This window comes from Aureobasidium pullulans (assembly GCF_000721785.1).
Source record: "Aureobasidium pullulans EXF-150 unplaced genomic scaffold scaffold_10, whole genome shotgun sequence".
NCBI classification, from domain to species: Eukaryota; Fungi; Ascomycota; class Dothideomycetes; order Dothideales; family Saccotheciaceae; genus Aureobasidium; species Aureobasidium pullulans.
In genome coordinates this window covers 945144-959149 of record NW_021941030.1, presented here as the reverse complement: position 1 = coordinate 959149, position 14006 = coordinate 945144, and the positions used below count along the sequence as shown (strand labels likewise).

Below are 14006 nucleotides of genomic sequence, written 5' to 3'. Positions count from 1 at the left end.
AGTGAAGTGGTAGGGGTGAAGATGGTGCTAGGAAGTTGATCGAGTCGAGGTGGACGTCCTGTGTTTCAGACTTCTGAAGGCTGAAGCCAAAAGGGGAAGTCAGCCGGGAGTCAACAGAATTTCTTTGTTTGCATGTGACGGTGCTCGGGAGCGTCGCGGGACGGGAAGAAGGAACGGACTCGATGCAAGCAGCGATTCGGACTAGAAATGACTTACCTATAGTAAAGTAGTGAAGAGCGAGTGGATGGCAGGAGTGAACCAAGAGCACAAGGCGATCAAGAAGGCAGAGAAGGAGGTATGTGATTGCGCGTGCAACGTGTTTATTTGAGCAGCTGCGTGGAATAAAGAGGCGCAGCTGTTGAGTTGAGCCACATCTCTATCTCTCAGCCACACTCCAAGCTTCAGAGGAAGGAGCGGAGCCCCTGAAGCCAAGCAAGATCTGGGACCCTCGACTTGCTGCAGCGAGAGGAAGGAACAGAAAGCAGAAGGTGATTCAAGTTCTTTCTTCAAAAGTTGATTGGAGAATCAAGAGAAGAAGACTGGCAGGAATCGTAGAGATTCTTATCAGAGACCCAAGCAGTCTTTTGCAGCCGATTACCTCTTACTGCATCCAACCTTGTCGTGACACGACTGATCCGGGGAAACTAGTCCAGGCACTTCTGCCGCTCTTGCAGCTCCATCACATTTCTTTGCAGCCCGATACATCCTCATCACAAACCCAACCATGGCCCGCATTCTGGGTTCTGTTTTGCTCTTGGTCTTGTGCCTGGTCGCTCTTGTCAGCGCCTGGTCTCCTGAGGGTGAGATTCTTCTTTCCCGCGTCGCAATTGCTGCATTCGAGTCTCAAGTTACTGACAGCTGGCAGACCATGAAATTTTCCGTCTCCAAGACGAAGTCGCCCAGCATGAAGGCAGCAACGTTACGTTCTACTCCTTCCTTGGAGTAAAGCCCTTCGCAAGCATCGAAGACGTCAATGCCGCCTACAAGAAGAAGGCTCGTGTCTTGCACCCTGACAAGGCCCGTCAACGCTTCATCGCTACCTACGATACCGCACCTCCTGTCCAAAAGGCCAAGAAGGGTGAAAAGCCCACCGTCCACGTCCACAAGAACAAGAAGCCTACACAGAAGGAGATCAATGCTTTCGGCAAGGAAGCCTCTGCTCGCTTTGCTCGCCTCGGCATAGTGACCAACATTCTTCGTGGCCCTGAACGCCAGCGCTACGATCACTTCCTCCGCAACGGCTTCCCTAAATGGCGTGGTACCGGCTACTACTACCAGAGGTTCCGCCCTGGTTTCACCACCGTCATGCTCAGTCTCTTCGTCTTCATCGGTGGTGGTGTTCACTACGTCGTCCTCTACATGAACTACATCAAGCACCGCGATTTCGTCGACCGCTACATCCGTCATGCCCGCCGTGCTGCCTGGGGCGATGATATCCAAGGCATCGCCAACATTGGAAACAGTGCCCCTGCCCCTGTCGTCGAGCCTCAAGCCGAAGAAGAGCCTCAGGCCATGAACTGGAACAGAAAGGAGAAGCGTGCTGCTGAGCGTGAAAGCAAACGTGCTGCCAAGCAACCGAAGTCTAAGAGAGCTGCCGTTGTTGAACAGGCAAAGAACTCTGGTGTCAGCACTCCCGTCGAGGCTGAGCTTACTAGCGGTGGCCCTGTCGGTGCTAAGAAGCGCACTCAAGCCGAGAACGGCAAGATCCTCATTGTCGATAGTGTCGGCAATGTTTTCCTTGAAGAGCGCACCGAGGAGGGTGAGCTTCACGAGTACCTTCTTGACGTGAGTAATGTCTGATAACTTCGATCCTGATTCATACTAACGCTCCTATCAGGTCAACGAGATTCAGAAGCCTACCTTCAACGACACTTGGTTGGTTCGTGGACCTATTATGCTCTACAACAAGTCTCTTGGCACTGTCCTTGGAAAGAAGACTTCCGAGGCCGAGATGGAAGAACTGCTCGAGGGCACCGAGGAGTCAGAAGGTGTTGACGAAGCCACCGCTACGCTCAAGTCTGCTGCTCAGCCCAACGCCAACGCAGAATCGCGCAAGAGAAAGATCAAGCCCAACAAGCAGAGATCTAGTTAAACAAGTTTGACCATATAAATAAAAGTCATGTTCTTTACACCACTAGTGACAATACGACAACTGCAACTATCCTCCGAAGAAACAGTGTAATTGTAGAGCACATACGATGGCGGGCAAAAGAGTTGACTACAGAAGAATTGCACGGACTACTGTATGGGAACAATCAAGGAAGGAACGATCGAGATCTGACATATCTTGATTTCATGCAATATTGATACTCTCAAGTGGACGAGCTCGCTAGTCTAGCTCATAGTAGCCGGGTCAGTCTCTCACATCAGCCGACGCCTTGTCACTACATCTCCTTTCCATCTTCATCTTCACCAACTCAAGACGGGAAACGTGGGTGATGAAGTTGCGCTTTACAATCCCCAGCTTCCCCATCGTTGATGATGCATTTCAAGTACCTTTGGGCCTCATGAAAGACACGGCAGAGTCCTGTCTAGCACAAGACTATCGCTGAGTTTGCTGAGTCTGTGGAGCCAGTGGCTGGAAACAGAAAGTAGATGGAATGGGACTGATAGTTGGTGGCTTGCTGAAGGAGAAATTGGACGGAGTGACAGTCTTGGATGAGATGATGGGGTATTCAGGAAGGATAGTAGCATCGCCTGTTCAATTACCTGATCAGCTTACAGCATTGGATTACTCTGCAATCACGACATACCGTTTTCTCTGATAATGTAGAGCTGGACGATGTGCTTGCCAGTATGTTGGTAGTCCAGGATAGCGGCTTTCAGGGAGTCATTGTCACGGACGATGCCGAGTTGGTTGGTGGTGGACATGACCCAGACGATGGTAAGACCTTCGGCATCGGTGTCATTGCGTAGATTCTCCATGATCTCGCCTTGCAGACGGCTGTAGATGAACTGATCGATAGTGATAGGGTTGACGGGTGTTATTCTGAGTTTCTTCAACGGGAATTGAGTGGTCCAGTCAGTGTCGTCGTTGGCCAATTTGTGGCGGTTGATGGAGACGATCATGTGCTCAAGAAGGGGGCGTGAGGTTGCCATGGTCTGACTGGTGTTGATGTTGGATATCTGAGTGGTATTGGCAGCGAATAACTGGGCGGGATCTACAGAATATACAGGAGTGAAGACAAAGGACAGAGCAGAAGCAGTAGCTTGATCAGCAATATGGGTGAATGAATGAGGGAGACTAGATGTTTGTCCAGTGTTTGTGGTAAACATATAAGCAGCAGACATCTTTCTTTCGTTGTCGTGATGAAAGAAGGGAGAAATCTTACTGTGATGGAAGCATGTTTTGTGTTTGTGTCCAGTGTTGGCCACGAAAGATCTGATTCTATCACTCACACTCGTGCTTTCCAGAGGTATCTACAACTATTCCGAGTTGCAAAGGAGTCGGAAAGAAACAATATGTTCGCGTATCCTGGCCGCTGAGAAGATGTCTCATTCACTTCCATCTACTGAAACATTTCTGGGACGTCTTTGGAAACAAACGCGATTGCACCTTTCATCTTCCCAAACGTGACTGCTTAATACTTCCCAGGTGATCATCTTCTCTCTATTGATTCTTGTGTTGGCAATGAGTTGTGAACAAGGACAACATTTGTTCCACATGTGACTGTGAAAACCGTGATAAGCATAACACCGGGGGAGGGAGTAAGTGTGACATAAGTACCAATATCCAACATCAAGCTTGTGTGTATGAGTGGAACTGTAGACCGGAATGGAAGGCGCAACGATAAACTTCGAGTAATCCAAAACTCGCAGGGAGTCTCGAGCTTGCTCTTCTTCATCTTCCTCCCACACATCAACATCCACTTCTCCCATCAGCAACTATGACCGCACCCATTAGTTCCGGCGCCACCATCAAGGATGGTCAGCTTGTCCAGAACGCCGAATACTACTCCGCAGATATGATCGTCTCAATCACCCGTCATAGACGCGCAGCCGATGATGCTACTTACACCTACCAATTCCCATTGTTCGCATGGAAGCAAGCTCGTGGAGATACGATCTACAACAGTCTCGTGACAGCAGTGCAGAACCGCCTTGGGCTTTCCCTTGATAAGGAGGATTCATCGATCGTCTGGCGCATGAATGAATCCGGACAGATTGCTTTCGTCCGCTCGCCTAGCTCGTTGCACGCTGCCATCCTCGACCACAAGAATGCTGGCAAGAAGACCGTCCAACTCTTCATCGTCAAGAACGACAGTGAGTTGATGAAGAACAATTTCAAATCTCCTAGAAACTAACAATCTCCCCAGACGTCACCTGTGTTCCCGGACTGGATATCGCCAAATGAGTGCTGACAACGACACCTAAGTCTCGGTCACACATGATCGTCATGTATGTGACGGCTGCGCTAAGATGGGAGGAGACGAGGGAAAAAGAAAGACGGGATGGTCCTGGAATGGAGGGGTGCAAGCAAACAGGTCTACTATGGGCCAGCATTGCGATTGATCAATCAGCGCCCAGCTCTTTCTGTGTGCATGCCACCAGCGATGATACATAGGAGATGGCATACTCATCTTCGGTTCATGCGCTCTCTTCAGCGGCTACGTTCACAAAAACACCCATCAAGATACACGAACTTTGGGAAAAGAGAGGGCTTCCAAAGAGAGCAAAGAAAGGCAAACATACCAAGCTACCTACTCTAGGTCACTGAGATACTGATAATTTTGATGTCTTCCATCGGCTTCTCCTTCCAGACTTTGGCGTTCTCGATTCTGTGAACAACATCCATGCCCTTGACCACGCGACCAAAGATCGTGTGCTTATCGTCCAGCCACGGTGTCTTCTCCGTAGTAATGAAGAATTGACTGGCATTGGTGCCCTTGCCTGCATTCGCCATGCTGACCGTGTAAGGTTTGTCGTGACGCAAGGCAGGAGTGAACTCGTCTTCGAAGTTGCTTCCCCAGATACTGTCACCGCCGGTGCCGTCACCTAGCGGATCACCAGTTTGGATCATAAACTTGCGTATGATGCGGTGGAAGATGATGCCGTTGTAGTAGTCGTTCTTGCTGTGTACAGTGAAGTTCTCGACTGCTTTGGGAGCGTGCTCGGGGTATAGACGTATTTGAATGTCGCCGTATGATGTGTGGATAGTGGCTGAAGAGCCTGTCTGTGCCTTTGCGGCTTCTGCTTGCTGTTTTGTGGCTATCGTGCGCGGCTTCTCGTTGTGGATATCGCGATTGGACTTGTCGATGGCGGTGTCATTTGTGAACATGTAGAAGCGGACCTTGCCCGATCCGGTAGCTACCAGCATAGAATCTCTAGCTTCTGCTTGTTGTAGCAATGGGTTGTCACTGGCGGCCATTTGTACGGTAACGACGCCCTTCTTTTCTGGTTGGCCTTGGTAGAGCGTCAAGTTCAGAGCTCTGAACGGCTCCTCCTTGCCATAGACTTTTACGACTCGATTCGTCAGGGTGTTGATGACCTTTGTACCCAGTATCGAACCGTAGAGGATGAAGTTACCTGTTTCGTCGAAAATGACGTTGATGCGTGCACGAACGGTAGGGTGCTCAATCTCGCGCTCAACACCTAGTCGGCGACCAAATTCGACGTCGTCCAGTTTATCGATTGCGGTTCCAGCCTGCTGCATCTCTGTAATAGTAGCCAGCGACTCGTCGTATGTTCTATAAAGCTTGCCAGTGGGAAAGTCAAATACGCGAACCTTGCGATCAGGGAACGACATGGTCGCAAATTGCTGGCCATTTGGCGACATGGTAATCGAGGAAGGCACGGATTTGGCCTTCTTGAATTCGAACAAACTAGTGGAGCTCTTGATGGCGAAGACATTGTCTGGTTTCTCGTAGTTGCTAGACGGGCTCCAGTATTCAATCATGCCACCCTCATCGATTGATAGCACGCAGTCGTATTGAGAGTTGTACGACATGAGCGATACTGGCTGTCGATGGAGCTTCTCCAGGGTACGTAAGGGTGTCGTGTTCTCGCCTCTGCCGTCGTACAGGGTGATTGAGGGGCTGCCCTCGTAGGAGACAGCCAGAAGGGGCATGGAGGCACCTCGACCGTGTACGAAGCAGACACATTTCGGCGGGGCTAGCTCTGGAGTGAGCATAGCTAGAAGGTCGAAAGTAATGACATCGAATATTTTGACTGAACCATCGACGCCAGCTGTTGCAAAGCTGCGTCCGTCGGCGCTCACACTCACGCTCTTGACCTCTCCCTCGTGTGCCTTGAATTCCTTGACAAATTCGATGCCGTCCGCGACCTTCTTCCAGAACTTGACGACACCGTCGATTGAGGTGGTAATGAGGAAATCGGTATGGGGTGTAAAGGTATTGAAACAGAGTTGGTCCTGATGCATCATAGACTTCGAGTATCTTTGCGAGGCAGGGAGCGCGGCAACATATAGCTTCTCGTAAGGCAACTTTCTACGCTTCTTTTTAGGTGCTGCTGCCGCTGATGGTAGCGCTGGGCCAAGGTCGTCATCGTCGTCTGATGATGTATCTGCCTCACTTATCAGCTCTCGATCTCCAATGGTGCTCGTTGAGGGGCTGTCGCAATGCACAATGCTTCCCGTCTGATAGGTCGTGCCAGTGAGAGACCAGGACCTTCAGACTCTCTGGAAGGGGCCCGGGTAGCAAAGGTATCGAAAGCATTGTGCATTGCGGCAGCTCTCTGACAGGCCTCTGTCGTAGTGGGAGTTGTCGCATGCTTACCGTCGTCGTCCTGATTTGTGGTATTGGTGTTTTGAGTCGCGTCCTCGGCTTCTACGTCGTCTCTCGTACGCTTGGTACCTTGAGGCGATGCGACAGCTTCTACGTTCGCCATGGCTGCTTTCCGTGATTGATGTCTACCTATATCGAGTACTCCAGACAAAAGAGTGTTCGGCATCGGCGCATTGCTCACCGACCGTACATGTCGCGCTAAGTGCGGGCCGAGCCCTGAATGACTCACGGCCAGACTCGCGGTAGAAGCTTCGATCGATGTCATTGGCGGGGCGTTGGCGTTGGACAGTCTGCGTTTCCTTGTGATTATTCTCTCTGTTTGCCTTGCCACCTTCTACATTCAAATAGACACCCTCGACAGTCGTTTGCACTTTCCACTTTCAAGCGTTCGTTCGTCCTTTACTCGTTCTATCAGGCCGCTTTTTATTGAGCCTGCCATTTTTCTTTCTGCTTTGAATTGCCACGACCCATCCGTCACTAATTCACGACTCTATCACAACTACCACCAACATTCTGACATCGGCCTTTGTTCCCTCGAGCATTACAGCGACCATGTCGACCGCCGAGACTACCTCTATGCCCCACACCGAGCCTCAAGCCGCCCGCTCCTCCAATCGCCCTCCCCGCCAGCGTAGACCTCGCGGAGAAAGAAACACGAATCCACCCGCCCAGCAAGAAGATCCTCAATCAGATGCTTCAAATCCAGGCCGCCGACGAAGAGGTGGCGGTGGAAGAGGACGCGGAGCTCGCGACCCTCTACTTGCTCTACGACCTTCTTCAGTCGCACCTTCTACACAGGCATCTTCAGTTGACCCCTCTAGTGCAGACGCGTCAGGCGCAGAAGGTGCCAACTCTAGGAACCAGGATTCAAGACGTGGACGTGGGAGGGGTGGCGCACGAGGAGGAAGAGGAGGAGCCAGAGGTGGCAGAACGCCTGCGAACAGGACCGTCAATGGAAGAGCCTTTGGTGGACAACTCACATCCGACAACGAATTGCAAGGAGACGCCACCACCTTCGTTCCTGGACAGCCCATCCTCACCCAAGGCGCTACATCGCAGCAGACCCAACCCCGATCCTCGAGACGCCGCCTATCAAAATCCACAGCACCCGACATTGCCACTCGTACTCACCACGACATTGACAACGGCCACTACGAATGCCCCATCTGCACAAGCGAAGTGCTTCGTAACTCCAAAGTATGGTCATGCCATACATGCTGGACTGTTTTCCACATGAGCTGTGTCAAGAAGTGGTCCCAGAACCAAGGATCTGCTGCTGCTCAGCAACAAGGTCGCGAGAATGGCGAGATTCCTCCACCCCGACAGTGGAGATGTCCTGGATGCAATCTTCCGAAGGATACACTGCCAAAGACATACACTTGTTGGTGTGAGAAGGAGGTCGAGCCGCGCGCTGTTACTGGCCTGCCTCCACACTCCTGCGGCAATACTTGCGGCAGAGAAAGAGTTCGCAAATGCCCTCACCCTTGTCAATTGACTTGCCATGCTGGCCCTTGCCCGCCGTGTACACACATGGGTCCTACCCAGTCCTGTTTCTGTGGCAAGCACGAGTCGAACCGTCGTTGTACCGATACCGACTACGAGAATGGCTGGAGTTGTGGTGAAGTCTGCGGCGACCTCATGCCATGTGGTGAGCACGAATGCCCTAGGCCATGTCATGAAGGCCTTTGTGGAGCTTGTGAAGTCCGCGTCGACGCTCGCTGCTACTGTGGCCAGGTCGAGAAGGCTTTGCTGTGTGCCGATCGTGGTGACGAGGTCACAAGTCACAAGAAGCATAGCGCAGAAGATGGCCAGGACATTGTTGAAGAGTGGACTGGCATGTTCGCTTGCACCAATTCTTGCGATCGCGCCTTCGACTGCGGCGTTCATCACTGCCAGAAGCCTTGCCATACTCAAGACACTGACCCTGGTCACTGCCCCCGTTCTCCGGATGTTGTTTCTCACTGTCCCTGCGGCAAGACCAAGCTGTCAGAAATCTCACCTGATGCTCGCACTTCTTGTGAGGACCCAATCGCAAACTGCAAGAAACCATGTATGAAGAAGCTCTCGTGTGGACACTCTTGCGAGCAGTTGTGTCACTCTGGCGCTTGTATGCCTTGTCTCAAAGCTGTTCCTATCAATTGTCGTTGCGGCAGGACCACCTCCACTACAATCTGCCATCAAGGTAAGGTTGAGCCGCCGCAGTGTATGCGAGTATGCAGAGCTACCCTGAACTGTGGTCGTCATGCTTGCGATGAACGTTGTTGCGAAGGTGAGCGGAAGGCTGGTGAAAGACAGGCCATGAAGCGTAAGGGCCGCAAGCTGGAAGATGCACACATTCGACCCATCGATGACGGCTTTGAGGCTGAGCACATCTGCACCCGTCCATGTGGTAGACCTCTCAAGTGTGGAAACCACTTCTGTGAGGACCTCTGCCACAAAGGACCTTGTGGATCTTGTCGCGAAGCCATCTTTGACGAGATCAACTGCAACTGTGGCCGTACAGTGTTGACTCCCCCACTTCCTTGCGGTACTCAGCCTCCACCATGCCGCTTCCAGTGTAACCGACCCAAAACTTGCGGCCATCCTCAGGTCCAGCACAACTGTCATATGGACAACGAAAGCTGTCCCAGATGTCCTTTCTTGGTTGAGAAGCATTGCATGTGTGGCAAAAAGAGTCTCAAGAACCAGCAGTGCTGGCTGAAAGATGTCAGCTGTGGTCAAGTTTGTGGCAGGAAGCTCAAGTGTGGCTCGCACTTCTGTACCAAGCCCTGCCATCGTGAAGGCGACTGCGAAGATGCCGGCGGTCGACCTTGCCAGCAGCCTTGTGGTAAGCCCAAGAAGGCTTGTGGCCACCCTGATGAGGCCATTTGCCACGCTCCCACTGCTTGCAAGGAAGAAAAGGCTTGCACTCATAAGATCTTCATTACTTGTGAGTGCCAGGCTCAGAAGCAGGAGATGAGATGTCTTGCATCCAAGTCGAGCGAGGGCAACCTCACCAAATCTCTGCCTTGCAACGAAGAATGCGCCAGGCTCGAGCGTAACCGTAAGCTCGCACTTGCGCTCAACATTGACCAAGAAGCACACGTCGAAGGAGGTGGTCACGTTCCTTTCTCTAATGAGACCCTTAACCTTTACGCAGCTCACCCTACCTGGTCAACCAACCAAGAGCGCGAGTTCCGTGTGTTTGCAGCCGCAGATGACGAGAAGCGACTGAGGTTCAAGCCGATGACGGCAACCCAGCGAGCCTTCATCCATCACCTTGCTGAAGACTTTGGTCTGGACTCCGAGAGCATGGATCCTGAACCGCATCGCCATGTTGCCATATTCAAGACACCTCGCTTTGTCCGTTCGCCACCAAAGACGTTGAAGGAGAGTCACCGTATCAGAAACGCACAGCGCCTGGCATCTGGCAAGGCTATCGCCAGCACTGAAGCACCGGCCAATCAGGTTCGTGCTAATGAAGTCGGTGAGCCTTTCAACAGCTTCGTTGTTGTTCGACCTCGCTTCGGTCTTACGATCGAAGAGGTCAGGACAGAGCTTGCATCGTTCGCACTTCCCCTGCAGTTTGACGTCGAGTTCTTACCCAACGAAGAAGTCATCATCAAGGCTATTAGTCGTACTCTTGATGAGCAGGCTGTCGACCAGACCCTCAAGAATGCCAAGGCTCCAATCGCTGCTGCCATTGCTGCAAAGAACCTCGGTACTCTTCAGCTTTGTCGTACTGACTCATCTCTCAACATTACTCGCCGCGAGACAGAAAGTGGTGTCAGTGATGGTTGGTCCCGTGTGGCTGCGAAGAGTGCAGCTTCTCGTCGCCCTATCACTCAGGCGACCTCTTCCAACCGCAACGTCTTTGCCGCTCTTGCTGGTGGCAACAAGGTCACATTCGCCAAGAAGAAGGAAAAGAAGCCTATTGTTCCTGTCGAGCCTGTTGTTGATGATTGGGAGGCAGCTGAGATTGCGGAGGAGGAGAAGGAGAAGTTGGCTAGTGGCCACAACAGCGGTGCGGAGGAAGACTTGCCCAAGGCGGATGGTGTCGAGACAGAGTTGCCAAAGATCGATGGTGCCGAGCTCGAGTTGCTTGAGGCCAAGGATAATGGCGCATCGGAGACTGAAGCTCCGGCGGTAGAGAGCAACCAGACAGCTTCTATCGTCGATGACGCCCAGGGTGTAGTAGAGGCTGCAGAACCAGAGGTGAACACATCGTTGATTCAGCCTGAGGAAGTCAAAGAAGGAGAAACAGCATAGTTGCCGTTCTCTTCGTTATACAAAAGTGCGAGATAGAAAACAACGGCTTGACCATCAATGTATTTCTTGGCACCATTAACAAGCCAATTCTACTTCATCCTTTCAAGCCCGATCATCAGCCCTCTTTTGTCTCCTTTCTTACTCCAAGCCATACGATAGTAGTCTTGAAAAGTAAGACATAACAGCTGATGCTCATTATGAATTCGATGAGTTCAGCAGAGTTTGCGATTGAAGTTCTATAAACGCATACGATAACGAAGAAAAGCGCGGCCTAGGCGAAGTCGTACACATCGCGTAGAATCCGCATGCATACAAGACAAAGCATTTCATCGGTAACAAATCCAGTCTCATATACTTGCACCGTCAACCTGCATGAACAGTCAAGTTTGTTACGTGCACAGATTCGTGCATGTCGATAGGATCTCGTACTTGGGCAAGAAGCAGCAACGATTTTCAAGCTCGTGAAAGAGTCATAAGCAGAACTCGCAGGTGAACAAAATGTTGTCTTGCGGTGACTGCGAAAACCGAGACAGTTCGAGTGAATCATCGCAGTTCGAATCAGGCAGCGGCGTTACACAAAGCGAGACGCCTACCGCGTGTATTCAATCTTTCTTCCCTACATCCACCCTCTTCTCCCATCGACAGAACATTTGTCGACTGTCGATCAAACATCAAACTCTTCTTCCTTCCTCAAATTCGCAAATCAACCACTGATCCTCTTCACATCATCATCATCATCATCATCATCATCATCATCATCATCATTATCCACCACACATCTCAGTCACCACAATGTGCCAACTCTGCGTCCTGAACTCCATCGCCAGAGGCGAACGCTGGCCCAAACCATTAGAGCCGCACATCTCAGACCTGAACCTCCTGGTCAGCACCGCACACACTGAACTCCTCACCTACCAATCCTGCTCCACCTCCTCCTCCATCACCAAAGAAAACAAACCAACCACCACCTCAAAAATCACAATCACCACAACCACCACGCCCAAAGAGGCAGCCAGACAAAAGCTGCTCACAACTCTGCGCGGCATACAAACATTGCTGGAGTTGCTGGCGGAAGAGAGGGAAAGTTGGTGGGAGGGAAAGGCTAAGGAGAGGAAGTTTTGGAGGGAGACGTATCAGGGAGATAAGATTACGAGGATTAATGTTGTCAACAACAAGACGGGAGAAATGATTGATGGGCTCAAGGCGAGATTGGGAACTTTTTGTCGTTGGAGTTTGGGGTTCGAGGATGGAGTTGAGGGGTTGAATGAGGATAGGGTCGCAAAGGTTGAGGGAGATGTGAAGATGGAGGGTTGAATGAGATTTGAAGATCGCGGTTCCAAGAACGATACGAGGGGGCTCGAAAGCATTGTTCTGCAGGAGAACTTACATGGAGGTCTGGCTGCACTATAGGGAGTCGCGGGCGCAGACTTATTGGTTCAATCAACGAATCACACGTATCGGGGAAGCTGTTCATACTTGCCACATATCTGGGAAACTTGCAATATGTGAATTCGCTGGCTATCATTTGCTCCGCTAAAACTTTTCCACTTTGCCATTATTACATCCTGGGTATCGTGATAACGCTCGCATCGCTCGTCATTAATCATCGTAGCCTTTATTTGGTCTTGTGGATCAAGTTTTCGGTGGCCTTGACACGCTGTGCCCACTCGGTCCAGCTGCCGTCATAAACCTTTCTGTTTGTCTCGGGGAAGCCGGCCTCGGTCAGTGCAGCATCAATTACACTGGCAGTCACTCCAGTACCGCACGAGCTGATGATGGGCTTGAGGGGATCAACACCCTTGGTTCTAAAAATGTCGAGCAGCTCATCTCTCGAAAGAAGTGTCTTGGTCTCGGGATCTAGGAGCTCAGGCAGAGCGACGCTGATGGAGCCGGGGATATGGCCAGAGGAAAGACCAGGTCTAGGTTCAGGGTCGGCACCACTCCAGCGACCAGGAGATCTGGCATCGAGGATCTGAACACCCTCTCTACCCTCCTTGTTCCAGTCCTTGGCAATCTCCTTGACTTCCTCGAACGCGGCGACCTTGGAGGGGTCGATCTTGGGCTCGGGGTACTGTGACTCGGGCAGATCATGCTGTTCGCCTTGTTCCACTGGAAAGCCTTCCTCGACCCATAGCTTGTAATTGTTCAAGATGTGGATGCTGGGGTGGCCGAAGACGCGTAGAGTCCAAGCAACGCGAGGAGCACTGAAGATGCCTAGTTCGGCACTGTCGTATACAACAATGTTATCGTCGCGACGAATGCCTAGTTTGCGCATGGCTTGGGTAAAGACTTGGGGACTTGGCAGCATGTGGGGGTATGGAGAGCTGGTGTCTGAGACTGCATCGAGGTCGAAGAAGCTAGGGCAGTTCAGTAAGAGCGATTGGAGAAGGAGGAAAGAGATATGTACCGTGCGCGAGGAATATGTCCCTGCTTGAAGACCTCATATCCAGATCTCTGTTGCGGGTCGTTCGGCATGAACCAACTGGCGCACAAGGGAATGACTCGAGGAGAGGTGGCTAGCTTTGTGGGCGCATTGCCTTTCAAGGCAGCATTGAGCTCAGCAGGCTTGACCAGGTATGATGAGAGGGACATTGCTCGCTGCGAGGACATGGTCTGTGGAGTGGTGTATAAGCGGCGGAAGGTTGAGAAGGTTGAGTTCCTGGCGGATTGGAGCAAAGAGGAGGCCATGGTGCCCCGCTTATGTGGACTGCTTCGGATGATGTGATTTTGTGTTTCTTGTTGTGATCTAATGCAGCGTATGCTCGTCTACAATGCTGGAGAGGGAATGCCGACTTGCAGAGAGAAGCAAGAGTCGCTTCGGTGTGCAAGAGTGAGATGCAGAACGTGGGTCGAGCTCCGTCCTCGGCCTGTCATTCGTCCGTAGAAGCACGTCAGCGCTGATCCTCCAGCGATAAAAGAAGGCGGGGGTGCTTCTTATCGCCGATATCAAAACTCCGGTCCATGCGAAAGCTTGGCCATGTTTGGAAAACAAACCATCGCACACTTGCAACAAGA

The 14006-nt window shown here is 51.6% G+C and overlaps 7 protein-coding genes across 7 annotated transcripts; 4 read left to right on the top strand and 3 right to left on the bottom strand.

Moving 5' to 3' along the window:
• Window positions 1–724: 724 nt before the first annotated feature.
• Window positions 725–2092, top strand: M438DRAFT_274723 (uncharacterized protein; the record flags this gene model as incomplete). Its single annotated transcript, XM_029900732.1, has 3 exons — window positions 725–800; window positions 866–1785; window positions 1838–2092. 3 exons carry the CDS (start codon window positions 725–727, stop codon window positions 2090–2092), a joined length of 1251 nt encoding a protein of 416 aa, XP_029760305.1.
• Window positions 2093–2701: 609 nt separating this feature from the next.
• Window positions 2702–3291, bottom strand: M438DRAFT_355923 (uncharacterized protein; the record flags this gene model as incomplete). The annotated part of the gene is made up of 2 exons (XM_029907068.1): window positions 2702–2709; window positions 2754–3291. 2 exons carry the CDS (start codon window positions 3289–3291, stop codon window positions 2702–2704), a joined length of 546 nt encoding a protein of 181 aa, XP_029760304.1.
• Window positions 3292–3647: 356 nt separating this feature from the next.
• On the top strand, window positions 3648–4800 carry M438DRAFT_346185 (uncharacterized protein). The gene has a single exon (XM_029905614.1). The coding sequence runs from the start codon at window positions 3888–3890 to the stop codon at window positions 4302–4304; it is 417 nt and encodes a 138-aa protein (XP_029760303.1). The 5' UTR covers window positions 3648–3887; the 3' UTR covers window positions 4305–4800.
• M438DRAFT_320074 (uncharacterized protein) lies at window positions 4671–6888 on the bottom strand. Its single transcript, XM_029902862.1, has 2 exons — window positions 6735–6888; window positions 4671–6522 (listed from the first exon to the last, which is right to left on the bottom strand). The coding sequence occupies exons 1-2, from the start codon at window positions 6844–6846 to the stop codon at window positions 4706–4708; spliced, it is 1929 nt and encodes a 642-aa protein (XP_029760302.1). The 5' UTR covers window positions 6847–6888; the 3' UTR covers window positions 4671–4705.
• A 135-nt stretch (window positions 6889–7023) lies between these two features.
• Window positions 7024–11073, top strand: M438DRAFT_346183 (uncharacterized protein). Its single transcript, XM_029905613.1, has one exon. It carries the CDS (start codon window positions 7296–7298, stop codon window positions 10989–10991), a length of 3696 nt encoding a protein of 1231 aa, XP_029760301.1. The 5' UTR covers window positions 7024–7295; the 3' UTR covers window positions 10992–11073.
• A 710-nt stretch (window positions 11074–11783) lies between these two features.
• On the top strand, window positions 11784–12305 carry M438DRAFT_355920 (uncharacterized protein; the record flags this gene model as incomplete). Its single annotated transcript, XM_029907067.1, has 1 exon — window positions 11784–12305. The coding sequence occupies one exon, from the start codon at window positions 11784–11786 to the stop codon at window positions 12303–12305; it is 522 nt and encodes a 173-aa protein (XP_029760300.1).
• On the bottom strand, window positions 12174–13853 carry M438DRAFT_406184 (Rhodanese-like protein). The gene is made up of 2 exons (XM_029909825.1): window positions 13399–13853; window positions 12174–13348 (listed from the first exon to the last, which is right to left on the bottom strand). The coding sequence occupies exons 1-2, from the start codon at window positions 13677–13679 to the stop codon at window positions 12607–12609; spliced, it is 1023 nt and encodes a 340-aa protein (XP_029760299.1). The 5' UTR covers window positions 13680–13853; the 3' UTR covers window positions 12174–12606.
• Window positions 13854–14006: the final 153 nt, after the last annotated feature.

Excerpts from the sequence above, each read along its gene's own strand:
- M438DRAFT_320074 (XM_029902862.1), bottom strand. The coding sequence starts at position 6,846 with ATGGCGAACGTAGAAGCTGTCGCATCGCCTCAAGGTACCAAGCGTACG. Across the intron at positions 6,523-6,734 it reads CACAAATCAGGACGACGACG|ATACATCATCAGACGACGAT; the intron begins GTAAGCATGCGA and ends TAAGTGAGGCAG.
- M438DRAFT_406184 (XM_029909825.1), bottom strand. The coding sequence starts at position 13,679 with ATGGCCTCCTCTTTGCTCCAATCCGCCAGGAACTCAACCTTCTCAACC. Across the intron at positions 13,349-13,398 it reads GGACATATTCCTCGCGCACG|CTTCTTCGACCTCGATGCAG; the intron begins GTACATATCTCT and ends GAACTGCCCTAG.
- M438DRAFT_346185 (XM_029905614.1), top strand. The coding sequence starts at position 3,888 with ATGACCGCACCCATTAGTTCCGGCGCCACCATCAAGGATGGTCAGCTT.
- M438DRAFT_346183 (XM_029905613.1), top strand. The coding sequence starts at position 7,296 with ATGTCGACCGCCGAGACTACCTCTATGCCCCACACCGAGCCTCAAGCC.